Consider the following 14,313-nt stretch of genomic DNA (forward strand, 5'->3'; position numbering starts at 1 on the left):
TAGTAAAGTTTTCCCACAAACTGCACATTAAAATGGGGTTTCTCCTGTGTGTGTTCAGTCAAATGGGACTTTACAGGTAAAAGCCAGTAAATTAGAATATTTTGAAAAACTTGATTTATTTCAGTAATTGCATTCAAAAGGTGTAACTTGTACATTATATTTATTCATTGCACACAGACTGATGCATTCAAATGTTTATTTCATTTAATTTTGATGATTTGAAGTGGCAACAAATGAAAATCCAAAATTCCGTGTGTCACAAAATTAGAATATTACTTAAGGCTAATACAAAAAAGGGATTTTTAGAAATGTTGGCCAACTGAAAAGTATGAAAATGAAAAATATGAGCATGTACAATACTCAATACCTGGTTGGAGCTCCTTTTGCCTCAATTACTGCGTTAATGCGGCGTGGCATGGAGTCGATGAGTTTCTGGCACTGCTCAGGTGTTATGAGAGCCCAGGTTGCTCTGATAGTGGCCTTCAACTCTTCTGCGTTTTTGGGTCTGGCATTCTGCATCTTCCTTTTCACAATACCCCACAGATTTTCTATGGGGCTAAGGTCAGGGGAGTTGGCGGGCCAATTTAGAACAGAAATACCATGGTCCGTAAACCAGGCACGGGTAGATTTTGCGCTGTGTGCAGGCGCCAAGTCCTGTTGGAACTTGAAATCTCCATCTCCATAGAGCAGGTCAGCAGCAGGAAGCATGAAGTGCTCTAAAACTTGCTGGTAGACGGCTGCGTTGACCCTGGATCTCAGGAAACAGAGTGGACCGACACCAGCAGATGACATGGCACCCCAAACCATCACCCAACCATGCAAATTTTGCATTTCCTTTGGAAATCGAGGTCCCAGAGTCTGGAGGAAGACAGGAGAGGCGCAGGATCCACGTTGCCTGAAGTCTAGTGTAAAGTTTCCACCATCAGTGATGGTTTGGGGTGCCATGTCATCTGCTGGTGTCGGTCCACTCTGTTTCCTGAGATCCAAGGTCAACGCAGCCGTCTACCAGCAAGTTTTAGAGCACTTCATGCTTCCTGCTGCTGACCTGCTCTATGGAGATGGAGATTTCAAGTTCCAACAGGACTTGGCGCCTGCACACAGCGCAAAATCTACCCGTGCCTGGTTTGCGGACCATGGTATTTCTGTTCTAAATTGGCCCGCCAACTCCCCTGACCTTAGCCCCATAGAAAATCTGTGGGGTATTGTGAAAAGGAAGATGCAGAATGCCAGACCCAAAAACGCAGAAGAGTTGAAGGCCACTATCAGAGCAACCTGGGCTCTCATAACACCTGAGCAGTGCCAGAAACTCATCGACTCCATGCCACGCCGCATTAACGCAGTAATTGAGGCAAAAGGAGCTCCAACCAAGTATTGAGTATTGTACATGCTCATATTTTTCATTTTCATACTTTTCAGTTGGCCAACATTTCTAAAAATCCCTTTTTTGTATTAGCCTTAAGTAATATTCAAATTTTGTGACACACGGAATTTTGGATTTTCATTTGTTGCCACTTCAAATCATCAAAATTAAATGAAATAAACATTTGAATGCATCAGTCTGTGTGCAATGAATAAATATAATGTACAAGTTACACCTTTTGAATGCAATTACTGAAATAAATCAAGTTTTTCAAAATATTCTAATTTACTGGCTTTTACCTGTATGTGCAGAGTAAAAGTGGTCTTTTGGGAAATGTCTTTACCACACTCTGAACTATTAAATGTTTTTTCTCATGTGTCGAGTAAAATTACTTTTTTTAAGTAAAGTTTTCCCACAAACTGCACATTAAAATGGGGTTTCTCCTGTGTGTGTTCAGTCAAATGGGACTTTATAGTAAAGTGTTTGCCACAAACTGGACAGATAAATGTGTTTTCTCCAGTCTCCCCTCATGTGTAGAGTAAAAATGGTCTTTTGCGAAAATGATTTACCACAAACTTAACAAATAATTGTTTTTTCCCCTCTGTGTGTACTCACGTGTCGAGTGAAATTGCACTTTTTGGTAAAGTTTTTCCCACAAACTGCACATTCAAATGGTTTTTCTCCTGTGTGTGTTTTCACGTGGTCATTCAAATGGGACTGTATAGTAAAGTGTTTGCCACAAACTGAACAGACAAATGTGTTCTCCCCAGTGTGTGTCCTCATGTGTCGAGTAAAGTTGCACTTTTTAGAAAAGTTTTTCCCACAAACTGCACATTGAAATGGTTTTTCTCCTGTGTGTGTTCTCACGTGTTCAGTCAAATTGGACTTCATAGTAAAGTGTTTGCCACAAACTGGACAGATAAATGTGTTTTCTCCAGTGTGTCCTCTCATGTGTAGAGTAAAAGTGGTCTTTTGGGAAAATTCCTTACCACAAACCGAACAAATAAATGTTGTTTCTTCTGTGTGTGTAGTCATGTGTCGAGTAAAATTGCACTTTTTTGTAAAGTTTTTCCCACAGACTGCACATTTAAATGGTTTTTCTCCTGTGTGTGTTCTCACGTGTTCAGTCAAACGGGACTTTATAGTAAAGTGTCTGCCACAAACTGGACAGATAAAAGTGTTTTCTCCAGTGTGTCCTCTCATGTGTAGAGTAAAAGTGGTCTTTTTGGAGAATTCCTTACCACAAACTGAACAAATGAATGCTTTTTCCCCCGCGTGTGTACTCATGTGTTCAGTAAAAGTGGTCTTTTCAGTGAAGTTTTGACCACAAACTGCACATTTAAATGGTCTTTCTTCTCTGTGCGTTCTCACGTGTTCAGCCAAATGGGACTTTATAGTAAAGTGTTTGCCACAAACGGAGCAGATAAATGTGTTCTCTCCTGTGTGTACGCTCACGTGTCGAGTGAAATTGCTCTTTTTGGTGAAGTGTTTACCACAGAATGCACATTCAAATGGTTTTTCTCCCGTGTGTGATCTCATGTGTTCGGTCAAATGGGTGTTCATGGAACAGCGTTTTCCACAAACTGAGCAAATGAATTTTTTCTCTCCAGTGTGTGTCCTCATGTGTCGAGTGAAAGCCCTCTTTTTAGTGAAGTTTTTAGCACAAAATGTACATTTAAATGTTTTCTCTCCTGTGTGTGTACTCACGTGTTCAGTCAAATGGTTCTCTGGGGAAAAGCTTTTTCCACAAACTGAACTACCACTTTCCTTTATAGAACATTCAGAGTGTTTGTTGTCAGTGTGAGTCCTCATATCACCTTCGCAGTCTGTATCGCTGCTCAAAGGTTCTTCAGCCTTGTCTTCAGCCTCACTATCATCGTTGCTCAAAGGTTCTTCAACGTCGTCTTCAGCCTCACTGTCTGATAGTGGAGCTAAGAGGTCGTCTGGTTGTGGTTTCTCTTCCTCATCTTCAATCTTCACAGAGACAACGGTCAGTGGCAACTTGGTGGGATCAGCTCCCTCTGGTCCTAGAAGACACTCTCCCTCCGGATTGATCCAGAGTTTCTCCTCTTCCTCTTTAATGTGAGGGGGCTGTGGATCCTCTTGCTTCAAAGGAGAGATCCCTCCCTGCGGCCGAGGGGGACGTTCTCCTGGATGACCATTCAGCTGCTGGGCGTGTGGAGGACAATACCAACGGAGGGTCTCAGATGGGTTCTCTTCATCATCTTCAATCTTCACAGAGACAACAGTCAGTGGCAACTTGGTATAATCAGCTCCCTCGGGTCCTAGAAGACACTCTCCCTCCTGAGTGATCCAGAGATCGTCCTCTTCCTTTTTAATGTGGGGAGGAAATGGCTTCAACGTGGAGCCTCGACCCTGCGGCTGAGGGGAAAGTTCTTCTGGATGACCAATCAATTGCCGGACGTCTGCAGGACACAAACACACAGACATGATCCATGAGATGTTTCTCTTTGAACTTTCTACACACATTCTCCTATGTACTGTACTGGTGCGTTCCAGTTGTACTGGGAAGAATTTCAACTGGAACGTCCAGGCCCGGCCCTAACCAATCTGGCGCCCTAGGCAAGATTTTAGGTGGCGCCCCCCCACATCGTCAGTGAAGTGTATATACTCACAAGAAACCGAATAGCTTTGTCTTTGACCTTTTTTTTTTACTTACAAATATACCTAATATATAAAGGGGTGGACAAGTGACTATTACCTGCAGGGCAAACATTAGCTAACCAGAAGGCAATAACAATGTAAACAAAAAACACCTGCTTAAAAGATCTAATACAAATGTCCCTGAGGAATGTAAGGTGGGAGTACTGTAATTACCTAACGTTACATTATTATTTTCCATAACAATTTAGCCCACTCCACAATATTAACCCGACGTTAAAACAGAACTAGCTATTTATTGATTAGCAATTGCCGAATCATGTAACATTAGCTTAATGCTAAAAAGCCAGGTTACTATCACATTCTGTAACAGACAAATAATTTCATGTAGGCTAACGTTACCTACCTGCTACCTCTGTCTTTTCTCGTTTCTACTCCTCTTCTTTTCTCTTTTTTCTTCCTTGGGCACCTGACAGTTTTGGCCGTTTTGACATCTTGTGTTGAATTTTTTGATGTGGTGACGTCCAAAAAGAGTCATGATACGGGAAGGGAGGGGGCGCACCGTGCGCGGGAGGGGGGGAGGTCGTAATGTTGTAACAAATAATATTTCTATTAAATAGGCTTTACTTTGCATTTTAATTAACGTGGGATTATTTTTTGTATTTAGAAATAATAGTACCAACTTTTTTTTCTTTTTTTTTTTCTCCAACATTTGTGGCACTGGCGTGGCGCCCCCTGATTGACGGCGCCCTTAGCATTTGCCTATACGGCCTATGCCACGGGCCGGCCCTGGGAACGTCCCTCGAAGTCTGATTTCCGACTCGGAAAGTCGGGAGCATTCTCACCACCCCCGAGTTTGTTTAAAAGATGGCTGCTCTGGATGTAAACATCCGCTTCTATAATACTTTTGAGCAATTAGCAATCAGTCATTTTAAATAGTTCGATAATGTTGTCAATCACTTGAATCATCAAATGACTTCCATTTTCTACTATTTGTCCCTCTCGGATTGTAGATCATTATTCATGAAATCTGATCGGACATTTAAAATATTACCTTTGGGGTTTGCTGTGTGTATAAAGCCTGCTAAAACCACAACCATAACTCCTATAGTTTATATTTGGAAATGTTTTAAGATCATACCTGCCAACTTTTGAAATCAGAAAAACCTAGTAGCCAGGGTCCAGGACAAAGTCCTGGTGGGGGGTTCAGGGGGCCGACGCAAAATGATTGATTGCATTCAGACAGGTTAAAATGTTGCTAAAACCATCACTTTTCTATCAGTCACAGTAACTTTTCAAAACAAAAATATTACAGCAAAAATCATATGGGTTGATTGACATGTTTATTCTGTAAGCTAACTTCAATAGTTTGAAATTATTTTGACAGTTAATGCCAGTTATCCTGTCAACCTTTCACAAGACTTCAATTTGTTAATTGAAAGTATAAACACTTTTTACAGTAAACAAATGGTAAAACAGTACTAAACAATTCCATTGAAAAAAAAATTGGTGTCATTATTAACTTTCTGTCCAAGCTTGTATAATCTACCGTATTTTCCGCACTATTAGCCGCACCTAAAAACCACAAATTTACTCAAAAGCTGACAGTGCGGCTTATAACCCGGTGCGCTTTATATATGGATTAATATTAAGATTCATTTTCATAAAGTTTCGGTCTCACAACTACGGTAAACAGCCGCCATCTTTTTTCCCCGTAGAAGAGGAAGCGCTTCTTCTTCTACGCAAGCAACCGCCAAGGTAAGCACCCGCCCCCATAGAAGAGGAAGCGCTTCTTCTTCTACTGTAAGCAACCACCCGCCCCCGTAGAAGAAGAAGAAGCGCGCGGATATTACGTTTCATTTCCTTTGTGTGTTTACATCTGTAAAGACCACAAAATGGCTCCTACTAAGCGACAGGGATCCGGTTCATGAAAAGACGCAATCTCTCCATCCGCACACGGATTACTATTTCACAGCAACTGCCTAAAGACTTTCAAGAAAAGCTGGCTACTTTCCGTGCATATTGTAAAAACAAGATAGCTGAAAAAAAGATCCGGCCAGAGAACATTATCAACATGGACGAGGTTCCACTGACTTTTGATATTCCTGTGAACCGCACTGTGGATACAACGGGAGCACGTACGGTGAATATTCGCACCACGGGGAATGAGAAGTCATCCTTCACTGTGGTTCTAGCTTGCCATGCTAATGGCCAGAAACTTCCACCCATGGTGATATTCAAAAGGAAGACCTTGCCAAAAGAGACCTTTCCAGCCGGCGTCATCATAAAAGCTAACTCGAAGGGATGGATGGATGAAGAAAAGATGAGCGAGTGGTTAAGGTAAGTTTACGCGAAGAGGCCGGGTGGCTTTTTTCACGCAGCTCCGTCCATGTTGATATACGACTCCATGCGCGCCCACATCACGCTGGTTTTTAATATATTATTAAAGTTTGACTGACCTATCTGACTGTTTTTTTGACGTTCCTTTAGCGCAGTTAGATGCGGCTTACAACACGGGGCGGCTTATAGGTGGACAAAGTTTTGAAATATGCCGTTCATTGAAGGCGCGGCTTATAACCCAGGGCGCCTTATGGTGCGGAAAATACGGTACTGCCTTGTTCAATTGTAAAAAATATTCTGTGCCTAAAATTCACATTTCTATCACAATTATCATACTGTAAACATGGTAAGCTAACTTCATTAAAATTAATAGTCCTGTCAATAGCATGGAATTACAATTCAAATGTAGTTTTTTTGTAAGCCTTTCAAAAGAATTCAAAATATGAAAAATTAATGAAAATTAATTGAAGCCATCAGACACTTGAAAAGTGGCACATCACATCTCTAATGTAATCATTTTAACTTTTCAACAGAATTAGCACTGCAAAAATATTAAGGACATACTTCTGTATTTTGGTAGTTATGCTGTCAACATTTAACAAGATTTCTTCAACTTGGACTTGAAAGCATAAATAGTATAAACACTTTTAACAGTATAACAGTACTAAACAATTCCAATAGATAACATTGGTGTCATTACCTTTTTGTGGCTAAAATCCGAAAAACGTTGAAAGTTTTCCACTTGTATCGCTAGCAACGGCATTAGACTTGTGTTTTTTTGTCCCAACGTGGTCTTTTACATCGCTAATTCCTCCGTGTCCGATCGAAAAATCTTGTCTGCACAAGGTGCAATTCGCGTAGTTTTCACCCTTTTAGGAACGGATAATTATTCCCGGATAGGCTTTTGAATATTCTTCACGGAATGACTGCAGTTTTCTTTTCGGTTTAAGACTCGTTTGCGATTTTTCTCCGGCTGATTCCATGATCGTTCGCTCGTTTGGAAACAATGGCAACAGGTGCCTCGTGCTTGGCAGCGGTGCTATAAATAGCCTCGCGCATGGCATTCGGAATGGCTCGATAGGAAGTTACGGGAAGCAGTGTCGATTGTCATTGTTGTTACACGATTTCGTGAATAAAACTTTTTTTTAAATATTTTTTTTAATTAATGAAAAACCGTATTTTTTATCACTGCAACCGTAACCCGGAATAGGTTGATGAAAACCGTACTAATTACGGGAAAACCGGAGTAGTTGGCAGGTATGTAAGATGTACGGTTTCCTGTGCTCTAATGTTGGGGATACATCTGTGACGTCATTTTTCTGTTTAAGTAAGTTTATATATGCCAAACTTCCTATATTGTGTGGTTATTGTAGCTGTCACTCCAAATCTATTTGCAACAATGTTTCTGCATTCAGCTTGGTTAGAGTGTCCGCCCTGAGATTGGTATGTCGTGAGTTCAAACCCCGGCCGAGTCATACCAAAGACTATAAAAATGGGAGCCATTACCTCCCTGCTTGGCACTCAGGATCAAGGGTTGGAATTGGGGATTAAATCACCAAAAAAGATTCCTGGGGGCAGCCACCGCTGCTGCCCACTGCTCCCCTCACCTCCCAGGGGGTGAACAAGGGGATGGGTCAAATGCAGTGGAAAAATTTCACCACACCTAGTGTGTGTGTGACAATCATTGGTACTTTAAAGGCCTACTGGAATGCGATTTTCTTATTTAAACGGGGATAGCAGGTCCATTCTATGTGTCATACTTGATCATTTCGCGATATTGCCATATTTTTGCTGAAAGGATTCAGTAGAGAACATCGACGATAAAGTTCGCAACTTTTGGTCGCTGATAAAAAAGCCTTGCCTGTACCGGAAGTAGCAGACGAGTAGCGTGACGTCACAGGTTGTGGAGCTCCTCACATCTGCACATTGTTTACAATCATGGCCACCAGCAGCGAGAGCGATTCGGACCGAGAAAGCGACGATTTCCCCATTAATTTGAGCGAGGATGAAAGATCCGTGGATGAGGAAAGTGAGAGTGAAGGACTAGAGGGCAGTGGGAGCGATTCAGATAGGGAAGATGCTGTGAGAGGCGGGTGGGACCTGATATTCAGCTGGGAATGACTAAAACAGTAAATAAACACAAGACATATATATACTCTATTAGCCACAACACAACCAGGCTTATATTTAATATGCCACAAATTAATCCCGCATAACAAACACCTCCCCCCTCCCGTCCATATAACCCGCCAATACAACTCAAACACCTGCACAACACACTCAATCCCACAGCCCAAAGTACCGTTCACCTCCCCAAAGTTCATACAGCACATATATTTCCCCAAAGTTACGTACGTGACATGCACATAGCGGCACGCACGTACGGGCAAGCGATCAAATGTTTGGAAGCCGCAGCTGCATGCGTACTCACGGTACCGTGTTTGCATATCCAACTCAAAGTCCTCCTGGTAAGAGTCTCTGTTGTCCCAGTTCTCCACAGGCCGATGGTAAAGCTTGACTGTCATCTTCCGGGAATGTAAACAATGAAACACCGGCTGTGTTATCCGGCACAACAGTCAGGGGGTGCATTCTACGGCGGGGGTGCGTTATCCGGCACAACACCTGCCGCAATACACCGCTTCCCACCTACAGCTTTCTTCTTTGCTGTCTCCATTGTTCATTGAACAAATTGCAAAAGATTCACCAACACAGATGTCCAGAATACTGTGGAATTTTGCGATGAAAACAGACGACTTCATAGCTGGCCACCATTCTGTCCCAAAATGTCCGCCACAATCCGTGACGTCACGCGCTGACGTCATCATACCGAGACGTTTTCAGCAGGATATTTCGCGCAAAATTTAAAATTGCACTTTAGTAAGCTAACCCGGCCGTATTGGCATGTGTTGCAATGTTAAAGGGGAACATTATCACCAGACCTATGTACCGTATTTTCCGCACTATTAGCCGCACCTAAAAACCACAAATTTACTCAAAAGCTGACAGTGCGGCTTATATATGGATTAATATTAAGATTCATTTTCATAAAGTTTAGGTCTCGCAACTACGGTAAACAGCCGCCATCTTTTTTCCCCGTAGAAGCGGAAGCGCTTCTTCTGCTACGGCAAGCAACCGCCAAGGTAAGCACCCGCCCCCATAGAAGAGGAAGCGCTTCTTCTTCTACTGTAAGCAACCACCCGCCCCCGTAGAAGAAGAAGAAGCGCGCGAATATTACGTTTCATTTCCTTTGTGTGTTTACATCTGTAAAGACCACAAAATGGCTCCTACTAAGCGACAGGTTTCCGGTTCATGAAAAGACGCAATCTCTCCATCCGCACACGGACTACTATTTCACAGCAACTGCCTAAAGACTTTCAAGAAAAGCTGGCTACTTTCCGTGCATATTGTAAAAACAAGATAGCTGAAAAAAAGATCCGGCCAGAGAACATTATCAACATGGACGAGGTTCCACTGACTTTTGATATTCCTGTGAACCGCACTGTGGATACAACGGGAGCACGTACGGTGAATATTCGCACCACAGGGAATGAGAAGTCATCCTTCACTGTGGTTCTAGCTTGCCATGCTAATGGCCAGAAACTTCCACCCATGGTGATATTCAAAAGGAAGACCTTGCCAAAAGAGACCTTTCCAGCCGGCGTCATCATAAAAGCTAACTCGAAGGGATGGATGGATGAAGAAAAGATGAGCGAGTGGTTAAGGGAAGTTTACGCGAAGAGGCCGGGTGGCTTTTTTCACGCAGCTCCGTCCATGTTGATATACGACTCCATGCGCGCCCACATCACGCTGGTTTTTAATATATTATTAAAGTTTGACTGACCTATCTGACTGTTTTTTTGACATTCCCTTTAGCGCAGTTAGATGCGGCTTATAACACGGGGCGGCTTATAGGTGGACAAAGTTTTGAAATATGCCGTTCATTGAAGGCGCGGCTTATAACCCAGGGCGCCTTATGGTGCGGAAAATACGGTAAACGTCAATATATACCTTGATGTTGCAGAAAAAAGACCATATATTTTTTTAACCGATTTCCGAACTCTAAATGGGTGAATTTTGGCGAATTAAACGCCTTTCTAATATTCGCTCTCGGAGCGATGACGTCACAACGTGACGTCGCATCGGGAAGCAATCCTCCATTTTCTCAAACACCGAGTCAAATCAGCTCTGTTATTTTCCGTTTTTTTCGACTGTTTTCCGTACCTTGGAGACATCATGCCTCGTCGGTGTGTTGTCGGAGGGTGTAACAACACGAACAGGGACGGATTCAAGTTGCACCAGTGGCCCAAAGATGCGAAAGTGGCAAGAAATTGGACGTTTGTTCCGCACACTTTACCAACGAAAGCTATGCCACGACAGAGATGGCAAGAATGTGTGGATATCCTGCGACACTCAAAGCAGATGCATTTCCAACGATAAAGTCAAAGAAATCTGCCGCCAGACCCCCATTGAATCTGCCGGAGTGTGTGAGCAATTCAGGGACAAAGGCCCTCGGTAGCACGGCAAGCAATGGCGGCAGTTTGTTCCCGCAGACGAGCGAGCTAAACCTCCTGGATGTCTTGGCTCACACCGTCCCGAAGATGATCAAGAGAAGAATATCGACCCTAGCTTCCCTGGCCTGCTGACATGAGGGTATGTCTACAGAATATATTAATTGATGAAAATTGGGCTGTCTGCACTCTCAAAGTGCATGTTGTTGCCAAATGTATTTCATATGCTGTAAACCTAGTTCATAGTTGTTAGTTTCCTTTAATACCAAACAAACACATACCAATCGTTGGTTAGAAGGCGATCGACGAATTTGTCCTCGCTTTCTCCCGTGTCGTTTTCGTGGGTTTCGCTCGCATACGGTTCAAACCGATATGGCTCAATAGCTTCAGTTTCTTCTTCAATTTGGTTTTCGCTACCTGCCTCCACACTACAACCATCCGTTTCAATACATGCGTAATCTGTTGAATCGCTTAAGCCGCTGAAATCCGAGTCTGAATCCGAGCTAATGTCGCTATAGCTTGCTGTTCTTTCCGCCATGTTTGTTTGTGTTGGCATCACTATGTGACGTCACAGGAAAATGGACGGGTGTATATAACGATGGTTAAAATCAGGCACTTTGAAGCTTTTTTTAGGGATATTGCGTGATGGGTAAAATTTTGAAAAAAACTTCGAAAAATATAATACGCCACTGGGAACTGATTTTTAATGGTTTTAACAATTCTGAAAATGTGATAATGTTCCCCTTTAAGATTTCATCATTGATATATAAACTATCAGGCTGCGTGGTCGATAGTAGTTGGTTTCAGTAGGCCTTTAACTTTATTTTATGATGATGAGGGGACGGCGTGGCGCAGTGGGAGAGTGGCCGGGCGCAACCCAAGGGTCCCTGGTTCAATCCCCACCTAGTACCAACCTCGTCATGTCCGTTGTGTCCTGAGCAAGACACTTCACCCTTGCTCCTGATGGGTGCTGGTTAGCGCCTTGCATGGCAGCTCCCTCCATCAGTGTGTGAATGTGTGTGTGAATGGGTAAATGTGGAAGTAGTGTCAAAGCGCTTTGAGTACCTTGAAGGTAGAAAAGCGCTATACAAGTACAACCCATTTAACCCATTTATGTTCAACATTCGTTCTCGAAATGGCGACGTGCTTACCCAATTTGACCACTAGAGGTCGCTAAAGACCAGGCTTAAAGCACTATCTATTCACGTCCAATGGGAGGTTTTTTAATAATACATGTACATTTGTTTGTATATTTGTTTTATGAAATAATATACTGTTTTTTTTTATAGTGATACATATATCTTATGTTACTTTATCATATAATAGTGCCTATTTTTATTCTAATCATTCTTTTTTTTCTTGTTCTTTATTACCTCCAATCCTCTGCACGTTGATGTAGACATGTGGTCCAGTCTTCTCTTCACATCTCTTACTCTTCCCCAACATCTCTTCTTTCACATCATTATTATTATTATTATTATCGTTTTTGGTTGACTTTTGCATTCTTTCATCTCCTCTGATGTGAACTCCACTGCCTTCTTCAAGCTAACAATCATGGCGGTCCTTTGTTTACATTCTTCGACAAAGTCGGCTAATTTCTCATCAACACTCATCTCACGGCTTAAAATAGTTTTCAAATGACAAAACTTCAAGTCACTCACCTTCATCTTTCGTCTTTATCTCCGTTGGTGATTTGCTGGAAGTTGATTCTCTTTCATGTTCTCTTTTAGCGGACGTCGCCATCTTAGCATAGCAGTAGTCGTCCATCTTCTATCACGTCTTCAATCTTCACTTCACGTAACATTCCATCGCTCCAAACTCAACGTGCGGACTTTCGAACAGACGAATTTTAATTAATCTATAAAACTGTTGGATCGTAATATTTGAAAGCCGTTCAGCATTTCAGTCCGCCATCTTGATCGCCTGCGAAGCAGATCGGTTCGTCCATGCGCCACGTGTCAGCCACTTCCGTTTCCTACTTACGTCAAGTTTTTTTTCAAAATAAAGCAATTTTATTCTCCATCCGTCAATCCGTTTTTTTTCTACCGCCTATTTTTTTAAACAACCGTTTCGCAAACGTATCTATTCATGACCTAAATTAGTCAGAAAGTCAGGAAAATTAAAATAACTTTTATCCATCAATATTGTTGAGCAGAGGTGGGACCAAGTCATCGTTTTGCAAGTCACAAGTAAGTCTCAAGTCTTTGCCCTCAAGTCCGAGTCAAGTCCCGAGTCAAGACAGGCAAGCCCCGAGTCAAGACTGGAAAGTCTCAAGTCAAGTCCTAAGTCCTGCATTTTGAGTTTCGAGTCCTTTCAAGTCCTTTTAACCACAGACTAATATATTAACACAGATTGTGTATGCTTTTCAAACGCTGTATTTATTTATTAAAACAAGTGCATTTTAAATTGCAGGAAAGAAAATTGTGCTGACATTGCACTTTATAATAGCACTATTAACCAGTCATTTTAAACATTAACTCATTCCTTTACAGAACAAACACATTGAAAAATAAAGTGCAAATGTACTTATTTGTACAAAAGTGTTAAAATTGAAAAAACATGACATATACGTGAACATAACAAAAAAGTTGTACTTTTTATATGTCAGGGCCCTATGCTGCATTGCATTTGCAAAAGACCAAATTAGCCAAGAGTCTGTCAGTCATTTGTGCACGATGGGGGCGTAGTATGATGCCACCATGGCTGAAAACTCGCTCCACTGGAGCACTGGAGGCAGGCACTGCCAAGACTCTCATGGCCACTCGGAACAGTGAAGGAAGAGTCTTCATGTTCACTGCCCAGAACAAAAGGGGGGAGAGAGTTGTTTTGGGTTGGTGCACTACTTGTAAGTGTATCTTGTGTTTTTTATGTTGATTTAATTAAAAAAAGAAAAGAAAAAAAATATATTTCTTGTGCGGCCCGATACCAATCGATCCACGGACCAGTACCGGGCCGCGGCCCGGTGGTTGGGGACCACTGAGGTAAACAACCAACAGTATGTCAGAAAGCTAGCTAAAACGGTACACATATTCATAATATAGTATACATTTTAACTGACCTTTATTTGACTATTTTTGTCTTTTTTTAGGTGGCTAAAATACGCGGTGCTGCTGACCGCCGTCTAACGTTACGTGTGATATATTGACTAACGTAACCCTGCTTAAAAAAAATCACTGAACAAAAAGTATGAATAAGGTAGTGAACTGCAACAGATTCCCGTGTTTGCAATAACGTTATAACGTTAGCAGTGAGTTTACAGCCTCACTGATTTAACTACGCAGCAAATAAAAGTCACGTTACTTAGCCAATAAACGTTATCTTACATTCAAAACTTACCCTTCTTTGTGCAACTTCAAATGCCGGACGAAGTTGGAAGTTGTTTCCTCTCCATCAGTAATTTTGGAACCGCATGTGTTGCATACTGCAAACCGTTTTGTGTTGACCACCTCGTAATTTTTATATCCAAACAAAATTATTTTAGGT

The 14,313-nt window shown here is 42.0% G+C and overlaps 1 protein-coding gene across 1 annotated transcript; it reads right to left on the minus strand.

The window, feature by feature from the left end:
* Positions 1–1,417: 1,417 nt before the first annotated feature.
* On the minus strand, positions 1,418–12,823 carry LOC133619200 (uncharacterized). Its single transcript, XM_061980133.2, has 2 exons — positions 12,492–12,823; positions 1,418–3,786 (listed from the first exon to the last, which is right to left on the minus strand). Exons 1-2 carry the CDS (start codon positions 12,595–12,597, stop codon positions 1,937–1,939), a joined length of 1,956 nt encoding a protein of 651 aa, XP_061836117.2. The 5' UTR covers positions 12,598–12,823; the 3' UTR covers positions 1,418–1,936.
* Positions 12,824–14,313: the final 1,490 nt, after the last annotated feature.

Source organism: Nerophis lumbriciformis, linkage group LG20, assembly GCF_033978685.3.
Source record: "Nerophis lumbriciformis linkage group LG20, RoL_Nlum_v2.1, whole genome shotgun sequence".
Classification (NCBI taxonomy): domain Eukaryota; kingdom Metazoa; phylum Chordata; class Actinopteri; order Syngnathiformes; family Syngnathidae; genus Nerophis; species Nerophis lumbriciformis.

What these genes read in the sequence shown, in the direction of transcription:
- LOC133619200 (XM_061980133.2), bottom strand. Translation starts at nt 12,597, where the DNA reads ATGGACGACTACTGCTATGCTAAGATGGCGACGTCCGCTAAAAGAGAA. An exon ending in GATAAAGACGAAAGATGAAG is followed by an intron (nt 3,787 to 12,491) that starts GTGAGTGACTTG and finishes TGTGTCCTGCAG; the next exon opens with ACGTCCGGCAATTGATTGGT.